Here is a 16,316-nt window from a genome sequence, read left to right on the forward strand (position 1 = left end):
TATGGATACAAATTTGCCTTTGTTCATCATTATCAACCCATATACAGAATTAGAGGGGTTAGGCAAATAGTCAACCACGCTGGCCCAATGCGGATTGGCAGACTTCACACACGCAGAGAATTAAGAAAATTCTCTGGTGTGCAGGTTTCCTCACGATGTTTTCCTTCACCGTTTGAGACACGTGATATTTAATTTCTTAAAATGCACACAACTGAAAATTTGTAGTTGCATGCCGCGGACCGGATTCGATCCCACACCCTCCGGAATCGGAGGCAGAGGTCATATCACAGCGCATAGCCTTTGTTCTTCAAGGATATAATGTAGGATTCTAATGGTGAAAGAATTTTTTAAATCGGTCTAGGATACAAGAAGCCTATGTCCAGCAGTGGTATGCGTGGTGGATTTACAAAACGGAGGTCCTGGGTTCGATCCCCGGCTGGGAGATTGAGATTTTCTTAATTTGTCCAGGTCTGGCTGGTGGGAAGCTTCGGCCGTAGCTAGTTACCACCCTACCGGCAAAGACTTACCGCCAAGCGATTTAGCGTTCCGCTACGATGCCGTGTAGAAACCGAAAGAGGTGTGGATTTTCATCCGTCTCCTAACAAGTTAGCCCGCTTCCATCTTAGACTGCATCATCGCTTACCATCAGGTGAGATTGTAGTCAAGGGCTAGCTTGTAAAGAATAAAAAAAAAGGATACAAGAGGCCTATGTCCAGCAGTGGATGTCCAACGGCTCATATGATGATGATGATATAAAGTATGCGATTACTATCAAATGTATTAGTATTCTAAAAGTATAATAAAGTAATTTAGCAGAAGTACAACTCCCCATATTTTTGTGTTATATTACAACGTTAACTTGTATGGGCGTACAAACATAATTAACTACAGCTTCGTTATTAATTTTAGAATTAAAATATTTTCATTAACGAAGCCCCAACCCACGCGTATTTATTCTAAGCAGAATCAAGACCTCGATTCTCCTTCTACGATCGCAAACGCTTCGAAAATTCAAAACGTAAAGGAATGACATTCGCTATTGACAAGTCACGTGATCAAGTTGTCGATCGGATCTGTCATCCCCATACTATATTCCCTTTTGTTACTTTTCGAAACGTTAGCGTTTGTAGAAATAGAATCGACGTGCCACATAACTACAGGGCCAGATTCTTTAACCGCCCACAACTTATGAATAATTGCTTTATAATATATATAGCGTCATGTAAATTAATTTATATAAATACAAGGCTCTTGAAAATGTCGACGTTTCTCCTTATAATATTAGTTATTAGGCCTTTCAATAACACCTCTTATTCTAATTCTGAAAAAAATCTGAATTTAATTCTTCATATTTACATTACTAAAAAAAATTTTAATAAAAAAAATTCAACCGACTTCCAACTCAAAAAATAACTTTAACTAAAAAGCAAAAAATAACATCCTACCTATGTGCTACCTTCTGATCAGTTTGAAGGCGGTGCCAAGCCAGTGATGTTTTAATTAAATACGTTTAAACTACAAAATTTCTGTGGTTATTCCAGAAAGAGCTTTAATTAAAACATGACACTGGCTTGGCACCGCCTTCAAACTGATCAGAAGGTAGCACATAGGTAGGATGTTATTTTTTGCTTTTTAGTTAAAGTTATTTTTTGAGTTGGAAGTCGGTTGAATTTTTTTTATTAAAATTTTTATTTTTTTATTTTTAGTTTTAGCATACCCACTGCGTGTGTACAGTCACAACCTATTTAAGTGGAAAGTTCTTATCAATACAATATTATCAAGTCCAAACACAAGGTAGCTACTGTGAACCGTCGAGGAGTTCTCTTCACTGGCCCTCGTCTTCATCACCAGACCCTTAATACAGTCACAACCCATATAGGTGGAAAGTACTCATCAATACAAATTAATCAAGCCTAAACATAAGATGACTGCTGTAAATCCTTGACGAGTTCCATCGTTTGTGTTTCGGCTCCATCATCAGACCAACTCCAAACTTTCATAAAGTTGTAGTGGTTTAAAATACCTTATGGAAACACTAACAAACGTACTAGCCGTCTCTACAACTTTCGAAAGTTCCCCTCAATTTCTCCAGGATGCCATCATCAGATCCTGGCATGAAAAAAATGGGACCACCCTGGAAGTAAACCCTACAAAACAAAAAAAGAATTTTCAAAATCGGTCCATAATTGACGGAATTATCGCTGGACATACATAAAAAAAAAAAAAAAAAAACATACATACAGCCGAACGTAGAACCTCCTCCTTTTTGGAAGTCGGTTAACAATTGAGCATTGTCAATTACAGTTCAATTTTAGCATCAAAATCTTTCTCTGAGGGATAGTTGGTACAATAATCCTTTTTACTCCGTCCAACTAAATCCCCGGCTGAGTGAGAAATTGACAATTTATACCTGACCTTTGGTTTAGTTTGAATTATCTTTCACCAAATTGTTATCTAATAGACAATTTTAAACCTCTAAAATTGATAGTCGACAGCTGTGATAGCCCAGTAGATATGACCTCTGTCTCCAAATCCAGATGGCGTGTGTACGAATTTGATCCGGTGCATGCACCTCCAACTTTTCAGTTGAGTGCATTTAAAAAAATTAAATATCACGTGTCTCAAACGGTGAAGGAGAAACATCGTTAAGAAACCTGCATACCAGAGAATTTTCTTAATTCTCTGCGTGTGTGAAGTCTGCCGATCCGCGTTGGGCCAGCTTGGTGGACTATTGGCCTAACCCCTCTCATTCTGAGAGGAAACTCTAGCTCAGCAGTGAGCTGAATATGGGCTATACAATACTACATACACTATCTCATGTACATTGGTAGTGGGGGCATAACAACAACAGTCTGTCATCGGCGCTTGACCGGGGTTGTCGTGTGTGGTTTACTTGTCATACCAGTGTAGGAATGAGCCAGTGCATTACTTATCTCATAGTAAGTACGAGGGTCCTTACAACTGTAATATTGTGTTACAATAACGTTTAACTAAAACAATTGAGCATTGTAAATTACATTCCAATTTAGCCTCAAAATCAATCTCGATGGGATAGTTGTTACAATAATCCCTTTTACTTCGTCCGTCCAACTAAATCCCCGGCTGAGTGAGAAATTGACAATTAACACCGACGAACTGACCTTTGGCTTAGTTCGAATTATCTTTCACCAAATTGTTATCTAATAATATTACTGTCTAATAGACAATTATAGACCTCTAGAATTGTCATTTAATTAGGTTTTGCGAATGTAGCACAATATCACAATTAATTACAACACAATAATTAAAACACAATTAATGACGGCCGCGTGGCGCAGTGGGTAGTGACCCTGCCTCTCTGCATCCACGGCCGTGGGTTCGATTCCCACAACTGGAAAATATTTGTGTGATGAGCATGAGTGTTTTCCAGTGTCTGTGTATTTATACATTATATATAAGTATTTATATGTAGTATATAATTGTATATGAATATTATAATATCAACTATCTTAGCACCCATAACACAAGCTACTCTGTATGCTTACTTTGGGGCTAGATAGTGATGTGTATTGTTTAAGTATATTTATTTAAAAAAAAAAAAAAAATTACAGTATAATGATTAATATTGTATTGTAATAAAATGAGTATTTATTATAGAGTTGCAATTAGTTTCCAAATTGACAATCATCATTATTTATTTGTGCCCGAAACAGCCTAGTATTATAAAGTTTGTGTGTGTGTATGTTTATTACGTCTTATCGCCGCAACTATTGAATCAGTGAAGCTGAAAGGGAATTAATTGCCCCTCCCCAGCCCTGGCCTACCCTAAGCACCTGACATTTTACTAATATCTAAAAACTCTTGATAATTCTACTTTGTTTTTTTTTTAAATAATAAAATCATTCCTTTATCAAAAAGTTTGCCTTTATTTTATTCACATGCCTGCAGCGCTAACGGCTTGACAGCTGATCGTGTGTTCGATCAGCTTCCATCACCATCACCATCAATCCGCATGGTCGCAATCATGCTGATTGAGACCATCAATGCGGATTGGCAGACTTAACACACACAGAGAATCAAGAAAATTCTCTGGTATGCAGGTTTCCTCACGATGTTCTCCTTCACCGTTTGAGTCACGTGATATTTAATTTCTAAAAATGCACATACCTGAAAATTGGAGGTACATGCCCCGGACTGGATTTGAACCCACACCCTCCGGATTCGGAGGCAGCGGTCATATCCACTAGGCTATCACGGCTCACACATATTTTAAACACGAGCGTTTCTTCATGTTCGAAGTAGTCAAATTTTAGTTCGGGTTAGCCCGCTTCCCACCAATCCACATTGCAACAGCGGGGTGAGACAGCGCTTCATAATATCCGCTCTCACAAAAGAATTTAGGCCCTGTAGTCATAAACAATGTCTCGATATTCCCACAAAAAAAGAATCTACACGGGTTAAACCACGAAGCAAGCCATTGTATAGATAAAGCTAAGCATCTTAACCCTAAATAAATTCTTGCTTTCTCCTCGACATTTTACTACCCCTCGCTCCCTTATCTCCGCCAGGAGGTTTAAATTCCCCTTTGCATCCGGGCTAAAGGAAGACGGAATAATTCCCTAACGATGTGCGAGCTCACGGCGAAATTTTGCGACAGTTTGTGTCGAAAACTCCTGAAAACACACGGCGGTGTATTGCGATTAGCATATTTAACAGGTTACCTAAACTTCTAGCAACATTGGGATAACTTTAGTAACCCCCCACGCAAAAAGGTCATAAGTTTATTGTATGTTTATGTGATTTTTAACTGCCGCCTTGGTCTAGTTTTTTTTTTTTTTTTTTTATTCTTTACGAGGTAGCCCTTGACTACAATCACACCTGATGGTAAGTTATGATGCAGTCTAAGATGGAAGCGGTATAACTTGTTAGGAGGAGGAAGAAAATCCACACCCCTTTCGGTTTCTACACGACATCGTACCGGAACGCAAAATCGCTTGGCAGTACGTCTTTGTCGGTAGGGTGGTAACTAGCCAAGGCCGAAGCCTCCCACCAGCCAGACCTGGACCAATTAAGAAAACCTCAATCGGCCCAGCCGGGGATCGAACCCTGGACCTCCGTCTTGTAAATCCACCGCGCATACCACTGCGCCACGAAAGCCGTCTAGTTTGTTTAAGATAATGAGTTCCTGGATCAAAGAGTCAAACGAGACGATGTCTCAAGACGTTCCCTGTCGCCGTCGAATTAAGTCGTAGCACCGCCTTCAATTTGATCAGCAGGTAATCAACAGAAAAGCAGGAGGAACATAATAGGATGTTATTTTTCCGCTTTATAGTTTAGTACGTTACGTTTTATGTTTTTGCAGTCAGTTGAAGTTTTTTTTTATTCATTTGTGTACTATATTAAAACGTCTCGAGAGTTCCCAACAAGTTTATGAATGAAACTCGTTTCAGACTAGGGTTGCCAACCGTACTATATAATATATATATACAATACATATAGTATTGTACTATATTTCGGGTCTGCGTACTATATACTGTTGAAGAAATACGAGATACTAATATATAGTAAAACGGTGAAGGAAAACATCGTGAGGAAACCTGCATACCAGAGAATTTTCTTAATTGTGTGCGTGTGTGAAGTCTGCTTATCCGCATTGGGCCAGCGTGGTGGACTATTGGCCTAACCCCTCTCATTCTGAGAGGAGACTCGAGCTCAGTAGTGAGCCGAATATGGGTTGATAACGACGACTATATAGTACGCAAAAATACTATATTTTCAACAACTATACAAATTTTTTCAAACATCTTTTATTTTAAAACTAGAGACACTAGCATCCAATTTGAACTTAAAATTAACGATCAAAAAGTTGAGTTTCTGGTTTTTGAAATATTTAACGTGAAAAATGAAAAAAAGCATATCTGTTAAGACAAACAGACGTATTTTTTCGTTTATTTCGTAATATACTATATTTTCTTAAAGCGTACTATATTCTTTATGGCTGAATCCGAAAAATAGGTGCTATATTTATGAACCGACTTCAAAAAGGAGGATTTCAAGGAGAAGACTATAAAAAGGTTCTGAATTCGACTAGTATGTTTTTTGTTTTTTTTTTTAATAATGTTTGTTGCCTCACAACTTCGTCATTTATTGACCGATTTTGAAAATTCTTTTTTTGTTTCAAAGAGATTCCAGATTGATCCCATTTCATATATCGGTATAGAAGCATGTTAATATTGAGCAGTTGCTACTTACTAGCATGTGTATCGCAACATTGCTAATAATGAGCATGCTTATTTTGAGCTTGCTCAAAAATCAACAGTCGTGCGATTTATGAGCATGCTACATGCTGCGCGGATGGAAGGAGGTGTGCTTTTAGCGCGCCTGAACAGGTTTGCTTATTGAGTATGCTAGTCGATCAGCATTGCTATTCTGTATTCTGTTCACCTTCATCTCTCATACAGCGATAGATACAATTAGCATGTGTAATTAGAATGTTGGTTTTGAGCATGCTTATTCAGGAGCATACTTAAAAATAGCATGCTTATTGCTAGCAAATGTAAACTGATGAGAAGCATGCTCGTATGGAGCATACTTAATAGTACGTTTTTAGCATGCTATTTTAGTGCATGTGTAACAGTACCTTAAGTCTTTGAAGTCGGTTCCATTTTCATTTTAAATAGATTATTTTAAGAAATGTTGGCAACCCTATCTCAGACAGTGTTTACATCCGCACAGTTGACGTCATGTCCAGTAATATCACAGACTCCTGACGTCATGACGTCACGCGTGCGTCAGGCGACACTACACATGTTGTCGCGAAGATCAAAGATTTACTGTGATACGCAGGGGGAGGCAACTTTGTATGGAGTCACTGCAGACTTTTCATGGAAACATTTAAAATGAGACAAAGAGATTCTTTGTCTCATTCTTACTGTGACTACAGGCTTCAAAGGGCTAGAACCCAGAGCCGTAAATCCAGTTTTAAAAAAGTTTTTTTGTACTTTATACTTTATCACTGTACGTGGTATTTTTTTTTTACTGGTCACTGGTTTAAAAATAAGAAAGTTTTCTTCCCGAAGTTTTCATATTTTTAGTGGTTTTTCATGTGATTTAGTGATAAAGTGTTTCTATTTTTCTCTCCCTGTTAGCTTGAGGATACTCGCAGCAGTGTGATTGAGACTAATAGCAAATTGAAGACAGTGACTTTTGTTATTTTGAGTTTGTGACTCTTTTCTAGTTTGTTAGATATTTTAACATGTCTGACAAATATAGAAAGTGTGTTAAGTGCGGTGCATCAGCTTTTAAGGACCCAACGCTTACTTTCCATTCTTTTCCAAGAGCCGGAAAGGCATCTAGTTGTTCAAGGTAAATATGATCATGTCTCTCATTTTCGTCTCCCTTTTTTCCCTTAAAAAAATCAAAATATGTGAGCAAAGCTCAAATCTGTGATGAATTTTGGTTTATTTTAAAATATTGTGATTTTTCAGGCTTCGAATTTGGGCAGAATATTGTTTTGCAAATGTAACTGAGAAAGAGTTGAAAGGCTTGCACGGAAGCCACAAGTTATTGTGTAGTAAGCATTTTCATCGCAGTGCATATACAGATGATACAATGAAAAAGTTAAACCGTAATGCTGTACCAAATGTGTCAAGTTCACCAGTCGAAACATCCCAGCAACATTTCGTTTCAGAGGTATGAAATTTATTACTAGAAATTTATACTATCTTTATATTAAACAAAGCCATTACCTGTATGCCTCTTTTTTGGAATTAAATTTAAAAAGCTACTACAGAGCAAAGTTTTGGTATATAATTTTCAAGATTTTGTATAAATTGGTAGAAGTATGGCAATAATTGTTGGAAGAGTCAGTTCTGTTCTGTTTAAAATAAAACAATAACGTGCATGGTAGGTGCAAACTCTTCTATGATTCTACACCAAGTCTGTGATGGCATATATGAGTAGGTATCTTATAGCATCTGCAGATTTTGTACCTCAGAGCCATGTTAAGCCATCAGTACTGGTTATTATCATTAACATCTGATAGTCATTAATGGATTTAACATTATCACCTTATGCCTGTCAACTAGCATCAGAGCAGCATGGTGGGCTTAAGCTCCAAATCAACTCTCCTATAAGGAGGAAAGCTGGGCGTTGTAGTGGGATTTTAAAATAGGCTGATGATGATGAACATGTACATATTGTATTCCCATGGGTATGGAATCTATACAGGTGAAACAGCAGTGTTCTGCTAGTACGTTATTGTAAATAGAAAATAGGAAAAGGGGAATGCCTATCCCCTGCCCAGGCTTATCCTAACCACCCAGCAATTTACTTAAGTATATTAGCAGCTGATAATTTATTAATTACATTGGAATAGAGTAAAGAATAAAGCAATCATAGCTTGTCCCCGTTGTTGATTTTGAATGTTTTTCCTTATTTCAGGAATTGTCAGTGCCTCTACAACCCACTATACCAAATGTACCCATCTTGTCTCAGCCACCAGATACACCACATAAATATTTAAGTCAAGTGGTATGTAATAATATATAAATATGTTGAAATATTTCATGTAATTTTAAAAATAGTATGATTTTATGCTATAATAAAAATTGCCTTATTTCAGAATCCTTCTGTGCCTTCACAGTTATCTGTACTGGATGAGCCTATATTGGTTCTGCCAGATCCATCACCGCAAACTATAATTCTAAAGGTATGTAATGTAAGATGCAAAATATTTTTTTTAAATATTAACTTAAGATAGTAATTTCACTGAACTAAATGTTTTAAATAATAATTATGACCTATGTGGCAAAAAAGTCAGAGCTGTGGTCTTATAAATGGAATGTCCTGGGTTTGATTCCTGCTAAGGAAATTCAAAACATTTATAACAAGTGGACGCCTGTGACTTTGTCCATGAAATGCAGTTTTTCACAAATACTGTGTGAATCATAGATTGTTTTGGGATAAAAAGTAGCCTTTATAACTTGCTTTCAGTTGTGTGCATTTTAAGTAATTAAATATAATATTAAATTTAAGTAATTAAATATATATGTTACATGGCCTTTGTGGCGCAGTGGTATGCACGGTGGATTTACAAAATGGAGGTCCTGGGTTCGATCCCCGGCAGGGCCGATTGAGATTTTCTTAATAGATCCACCTTACCGACAAAGACGTACCACCAAGCGATTTAGCATTCCGGTACAATGTCATGTAGAAACTGAAAATTAAGGGGTGTGGATTTTCATCCTCCTTCTAACAAGTTAGCCCGCTTCTATCTTAGACTGCACCATCACTTACCATCAGGTGAGATTGTAGTCAAGGGCTAACTTTTAAAGAATAAAAAAAAAATATATCATGTGTCTCAAACAAGGACATGAGACAGTGCGTGCATGAAGTTTGCCAATCCACATTGGACCAGTGTGGTGGACTGGAATTGGCCTATCCCCTCTCATTCTGAGAGGAGTCTCGAGCTCAGCAGTGAGCCAAACATGGGTTGATAACGACAACATTCAGATACATAGTAACCCAGTTGGTCTGGTGAGAGGCTTTATCTAGTTATTATCCTACTGACAGAATACAATCAATTTAGCAATCTGGTATTATACGGAGTTTTAACTGCCAGGTTAGGTGCTCCCATCTTAGACTGCTATCAAATACCCTCAAGTGATATTACAGTCAGGGGCTAATTTGTATCATTAATAGCATCTTTCTCTATAATTTATATTGATTACTAATAATGCACATTGCACTTTATTATTCCAGAGCCCTTCTGTGTCAAAATCTATACACCCAGAAAACCAACTTGGCAAGCAACAACTTAAAAAATGCAAAAAATATCTGAATAAAATATATAGGCTGAAAATGGCCTTGAAAAAAAAGAAAAATGTTAAAGGAAATAGAAAATGCTTTTTAGAAGCTCTGACAAAAACTGAATACTTAGAAAAATTTAATCAATACTTAAATCCAGCTTTTGGTGTGCTTCTACAGAGTCAAATGACAAATTCACGTAGGAAACTACAGGGCCGACGTTGGACTTTAAATGAAAAAATTTTAGCATTAGCTATTTATAAAAAATCTAGTGCCTGTTACAAATTGCTGCGAAGAATGATGTGCTTGCCAAACCCAGGTACATTAAAATGCCTTTTAAACAGAGTATATTTACCATGTGGAGTGAATAAAAAAGTTATGGCAAGTTTAAAAGAAATTTCACAAGGTGAAGAAAAAAAAGATAACTTATGGGTTTTATTATTTGATGAGATGTCAATACGAAAAAATTTGATTTATAACCCAAAAACGGATGCCATTGAGGGGTACCAAGACCATGGCTCTCAAGGTAGAAACCAGCAAATGGCTTCACATGCCTTAGTTTTCATGTTAGTGGGACTGAGAAAAAGGTGGAAGCAACCCATAGCCCACTTCTTCTCAGGAGACTCAGTGACGGCAGATAGACTTCAAGCCATTATTAAAGAGGTATTAACTTAAGCCATACTCAATGTTCACTGTTACCAATAAACAAATTAAAAGTGTGGGTATAAATCGCTAGTCATTACACACATAATAATAATTATACTTAACTTGTTCCAAAGTTAGTGAAAATAGATTAATAAGCTTAGAACAATTAGACATATTTAGTTATGAAATTATCAAATGACATGCATTCTCTACCTTTATTTCTAATTATGTTTGTTGGTGCACAGTACACTACATACTTAAGCCATACTCTATGTATAAGTAGGTAGATTATATATTTCTGTAATATAATATAATAATAGAGTAGTTGACTCATATCAATTTCAATTACTATATTAATTTTGTGTAGTACATGGAATAAAAGTCCGAAATATACTGATACTGAATAATAAAATTTAAGAATTTCTTGTAAAGCTTAATTCACATCACATTTTTTTTCAAATTTTCCTAATGGTAAAAATGCTGTAGTACAATTTGTAACGTGACAATTTTACTTGATATTGATCCTAATCTTATTATTGTTAACTAATATTTTTGTCAAATGTTCCGATTGGTATAGGATTTGTTAAAGTGACATCATGAAACATAAACCATCATGGCCAACAGTGTTTTGGCTCGTATTGTCAAAACAATATTTACAAATAAAGATTTTCAGGTACTTAATCACATCTTGAGAAAAAAATTTAATCTAGCAGAACAATAATGGACAATTTGAGACTGTTTTAAAAAAAGTGTCAACTAGCCTATTGCTCAATGTGTACTAAGACAACAATTTTTCTGTCTGATTTTTATAAATTGTGTATACTTGTTTTAAAGTTAATTTTTTTTAGGTATTGGCTGAGTGTTTCTCACATAACTTGGTTGTGGTTGCAACTGTTTGTGACATGGATGGAGTAAATATGAGGGCGTTAAATGCGTTAGGATCCACAGTTGATAGACCTTTTTTCATATATAATGAAAATGAAATTGTAACCATAATGGATCCTCCGCACCTATTAAAATGTTTTAGAAATAATTTTCTTAAACACAACATAAAGTGTCCAGATAATTTTGCAACCAATGCAGTATCAGGTACTGATATTTTTTTAGAATTAATAATTGACTTTATACTGGAAAAGATTGAAGTATTTGCAAGTCTGGCTAATTTATTTCTTTATTTACACTTTACAGGAATAGCAAAATGGGAGCACATTAAAGAGTTTTTTAAAAATGACAATAATAATCCGAATTTTGTTTTTGCACCTGCACTCACAGACCAACATATACATCCAAATGGGAAACAAAAAATGAAAGTAAAATTAGCAGCGCAAGTGTTAAGCCACTCAGTTGCAGCTGGGATTTTTGCAAAAGTAGCCAGAAGTAAGTCATCATCATCAGCCTATTTTAACCCACTACAGGGGCAGGCCTCCCTCCTATAGAGAGGGACCCACCATGCTGCTCCAATGTGGGAGTATGCAGGATAAGAGTGATGTTGTTAATTTAACGGCCACTATCAGATGTTATTGATATTGCTCAAGACCAACAGGTATATCTGAGGTGCTCTCTGAAGTATGAGGCAGAGAGGTATAAACCACCAACTTTTCAACTAAATGATTAGGATTCTTAATGAATTTAGAAGATAGAATAGCTCAGTACTAGGTATGCCATTACCCAACCCAGGAGTCTAACCAAGGATGGACCTTGTGATTCAAAGGCAAATGGGTTTATCAATATCATTCCATTGGATCAACGAGGGGAATAAAGTAATTTAAGTGTTTAAATTCAGTGATAGTAATTATAGTTCATACAAGATTATTCCATAAAATTAATTGCATATATTTTTTTTTTTCAGATGAAATTTCACCTGAAGCAGTTGTTACAGCCACCTTAATTAGTAAAATGGACAACATATTTGACTCACTGAATGCAGATACTCCAGATTTAAAAAGAGGAAAACGATATTTTACAAATATAACGAAAAAAAGTGAACATTTACAGTTGTTTCATGATATGAAAACACTGTTTCAAAATATTTGTTTCATTGGGGTTCGCTGCGCTCCTCCTTCTGTCAATGGTTGGATCCGTACCATTAGGGCTGTGGAAAGGCTTTGGCATAACTTGCAAAAACTCAACATTAATGCGTTAGCTACCCGACGACTAAATCAAGATCCTCTAGAAAATTTATTTGGTTGCATAAGAGGTCACTGCGGGTCTAACCCGAATCCAAATGTACCACAATTTATTGCAGGATTGAAAACAAGTATTGTCAATAATTTAAAATATAAAAGTAGCCTCAAAAATTGTGAAGAAGATGCAAACTCATTGATGACAAATATGACCACTTTCTTAAAAACAAACACATATACATTGTCCACAAATTCAAATACATTGTCAACATCTAATAATATTCCTGACGATAATACCATTATGCCAGACGCAGAGTCTGATGAAATGCAGGCATGCGCATATGTGTGTGGGTTTATTTTTAAAAAACTTAAAAACAATACTTGTAAGTTTTGTAAAAATATAATGATTACTAAAAATGTTGAACCCATACATATATTCACTACTTTTAAAGAATATAATGACAATAAAGAAAGTTTAAATTATATGAATATTGCATTTGTTCAATGTGTAGAAACATCTGCCATAATTATTAACGAATATTTAGTAAATCATTCACATACTTCAGAATTAAAAAAGAATATCAAAATAAAATTAAATGAGGTAATTACATTTAATTGGTTAGATGGATGTCTGAAGCATAAAATAGAGAATATTGATGACATTATTAATTGTGTGTCAGCAATATGCATCAAAAGATTCTGCACATTAAAAAATAGAATGTTTTCTGCAGAAGCATCCAAAAATGCGCTGCATCGGAAAATTAAAATTCTTAAACATGACTGATTAAGGTTAAAAATCAATTATTAACCTTCTTATCATGTGAGATTCGTGCTTAGTAGTGAGCCGAATATGAGTTGTCAATGTTAATGATGCAAAGATAATAATTAAGATTAACTATAATCTATATAGGTAACTCATTAATAGACCTATGGTGAATTTCTAGAGGATCTAGAATAAATTAACTTTTCACAACCCTCATGATGCATCCACTAATGATTAAATATCTTGAAAGAAGGGACAAGAGACCTTCCATTGGTACAGGGGGCAAGCAAATTCATGGTAGGCCAAAGGCTAATTGGAAGTGGCCCTTAAAAGCGTAGATGTAGGCTGCCAATCTGTCCTGGATTATGCTAAAAAATACAGCCTTTGGCTTAATTTAACCTGTTACTGTGATTTTTTTTATACATGCTGTGATTGCTGTGCTGATCATTATGACTATGTAATAAAACACTTAAAAAAAATAATTTTGTTTGCCTTTTGTCATTCATCTAATATCTTCAGAAAAATATAAGTTAAATGATTTAACTTTGTTAAAATCTTGCATGTTTAGTAACAATAATGCTGTATAATACAGGTTTATTTTGATGCAGCTTTGTTACTGGGCTGCTTTTCAATTGCAATATGATTTTGACTGAGAAATAAACTCTGTTAAAATTATTTTGCGATTGAAAAGCAGCCGTATGAGAAAAAAATTTCAAATTTTGTGGTTCGTAATTTCGCGCCAAAACTTAGTTAGATAATTCGTAATTTCGCGCCAAAATCTTAGATAGTTCGTAATTTCGCGCCAAAAGTATAGTTTAATGGAACCACTACTAGTTAGCGTGACAGCGCACAGTCTGCACCTATTTTATACGTAGTTGTGCTTCTTCTCCGTGAGTATTTGTATTCTATGGTGATACGTCAATACTGGAGTGAAGGAAGACGAAAATTGCGCAACCACTTTTACTGTTAGTCAAAATGTCTCAGTCTAAAGTTCGTTTGAGCCGCGAAGCTGAAGTGGCAATGGGCAGGCCACATAGTTCGAAGAGCTGATGGACTTTGGGGTCCCAAGGTGCTGGAATGGCGACCCCGCACCGGAAAGATCGGTGTAGATCTGTGCGATGCCTAGCAGTCCTGTGGTAGAAGTGGTGGCACAAGATCGAATAGTTCCTGAGCGCACTCCCCGAAATATATATTGTAAAACACCGACAGACAGGACAACTTTTCGTCGATGCCCTAAGCTTTGAAGTTAAGAGTTTGTTGCCTCATTACCAATGAGTCTTCTAGTCACGTTTATCCACTGAATCCAAAGCTGCAAATGATTTTAAACGGGTTCATACCACGATAAAACGACGAGATTAGCTGATGTCAACTTCGCATCTCACAACTTCAGTCCCGTCGTGACCACGATCCATGCAACTGGGTCGAAATATCGACATTAAAAATCTCGTTGTTTTTTCGTGGTATGTACCTGATTATTCAAACTCATTACTTCAATGGAGTCGCTGTAAGCTTATTCCAGCTTCTTAACAACAACAACATAACAACAAAGTTACACAACATCACGAAATCCTTCAAAACTCCATAACAGTTCAATTTCGCCAAAAGTTGTTTCTTTCATAATAAGTAAACAATACAAAAAGTTCCAGCCGGTGGAATGTATAAAAGTTTCGCAAAATTTTTTGTCGCGGAAGAATTTTATATGGCTGCTTGTATGATGTTTTAATTAAATACGTTTAAACTACAAAATTTCTGTGGTTATTCCAGAAAGAGCTTTAATTAAAACATGACACTGGCTTGGCACCGCCTTCAAACTGATCAGAAGGTAGCACATAGGTAGGATGTTATTTTTTGCTTTTTAGTTAAAGTTATTTTTTGAGTTGGAAGTCGGTTGAATTTTTTTTATTAAAATTTTTATTTTTTTATTTTTAGTTTTAGCATACCCACTGCGTGTGTACAGTCACAACCTATTTAAGTGGAAAGTTCTTATCAATACAATATTATCAAGTCCAAACACAAGGTAGCTACTGTGAACCGTCGAGGAGTTCTCTTCACTGGCCCTCGTCTTCATCACCAGACCCTTAATACAGTCACAACCCATATAGGTGGAAAGTACTCATCAATACAAATTAATCAAGCCTAAACATAAGATGACTGCTGTAAATCCTTGACGAGTTCCATCGTTTGTGTTTCGGCTCCATCATCAGACCAACTCCAAACTTTCATAAAGTTGTAGTGGTTTAAAATACCTTATGGAAACACTAACAAACGTACTAGCCGTCTCTACAACTTTCGAAAGTTCCCCTCAATTTCTCCAGGATGCCATCATCAGATCCTGGCATGAAAAAAATGGGACCACCCTGGAAGTAAACCCTACAAAACAAAAAAAGAATTTTCAAAATCGGTCCATAATTGACGGAATTATCGCTGGACATACATAAAAAAAAAAAAAAAAAAAAAAAACATACATACAGCCGAACGTAGAACCTCCTCCTTTTTGGAAGTCGGTTAACAATTGAGCATTGTCAATTACAGTTCAATTTTAGCATCAAAATCTTTCTCTGAGGGATAGTTGGTACAATAATCCTTTTTACTCCGTCCAACTAAATCCCCGGCTGAGTGAGAAATTGACAATTTATACCTGACCTTTGGTTTAGTTTGAATTATCTTTCACCAAATTGTTATCTAATAGACAATTTTAAACCTCTAAAATTGATAGTCGACAGCTGTGATAGCCCAGTAGATATGACCTCTGTCTCCAAATCCAGATGGCGTGTGTACGAATTTGATCCGGTGCATGCACCTCCAACTTTTCAGTTGAGTGCATTTAAAAAAATTAAATATCACGTGTCTCAAACGGTGAAGGAGAAACATCGTTAAGAAACCTGCATACCAGAGAATTTTCTTAATTCTCTGCGTGTGTGAAGTCTGCCGATCCGCGTTGGGCCAGCTTGGTGGACTATTGGCCTAACCCCTCTCATTCTGAGAGGAAACTCTAGCTC

General features: G+C 36.1%; 2 protein-coding genes across 2 annotated transcripts in view; one reads left to right on the plus strand and one right to left on the minus strand.

Moving 5' to 3' along the window:
• LOC112047370 (uncharacterized) overlaps positions 1-16,316 on the minus strand; it is a 120,515-nt gene that overhangs the window by 91,317 nt on the left and 12,882 nt on the right. The gene's annotated exons all lie outside the window — the stretch shown is intronic.
• Positions 6,599-13,338, plus strand: LOC128199498 (uncharacterized). Its single transcript, XM_052889431.1, has 8 exons — positions 6,599-7,344; positions 7,467-7,671; positions 8,422-8,511; positions 8,603-8,689; positions 9,742-10,449; positions 11,280-11,808; positions 12,281-12,412; positions 13,235-13,338. Exons 1-8 carry the CDS (start codon positions 7,235-7,237, stop codon positions 13,336-13,338), a joined length of 1,965 nt encoding a protein of 654 aa, XP_052745391.1. The 5' UTR covers positions 6,599-7,234.

This window comes from Bicyclus anynana, chromosome 25 (genome assembly GCF_947172395.1).
Source record: "Bicyclus anynana chromosome 25, ilBicAnyn1.1, whole genome shotgun sequence".
Lineage (NCBI taxonomy): Eukaryota > Metazoa > Arthropoda > Insecta > Lepidoptera > Nymphalidae > Bicyclus > Bicyclus anynana.

Excerpts from the sequence above, each read along its gene's own strand:
- LOC128199498 (XM_052889431.1), top strand. The coding sequence starts at position 7,235 with ATGTCTGACAAATATAGAAAGTGTGTTAAGTGCGGTGCATCAGCTTTT. Across the intron at positions 8,512-8,602 it reads ATAAATATTTAAGTCAAGTG|AATCCTTCTGTGCCTTCACA; the intron begins GTATGTAATAAT and ends GCCTTATTTCAG. Across the intron at positions 11,809-12,280 it reads TTTTGCAAAAGTAGCCAGAA|ATGAAATTTCACCTGAAGCA; the intron begins GTAAGTCATCAT and ends TTTTTTTTTCAG.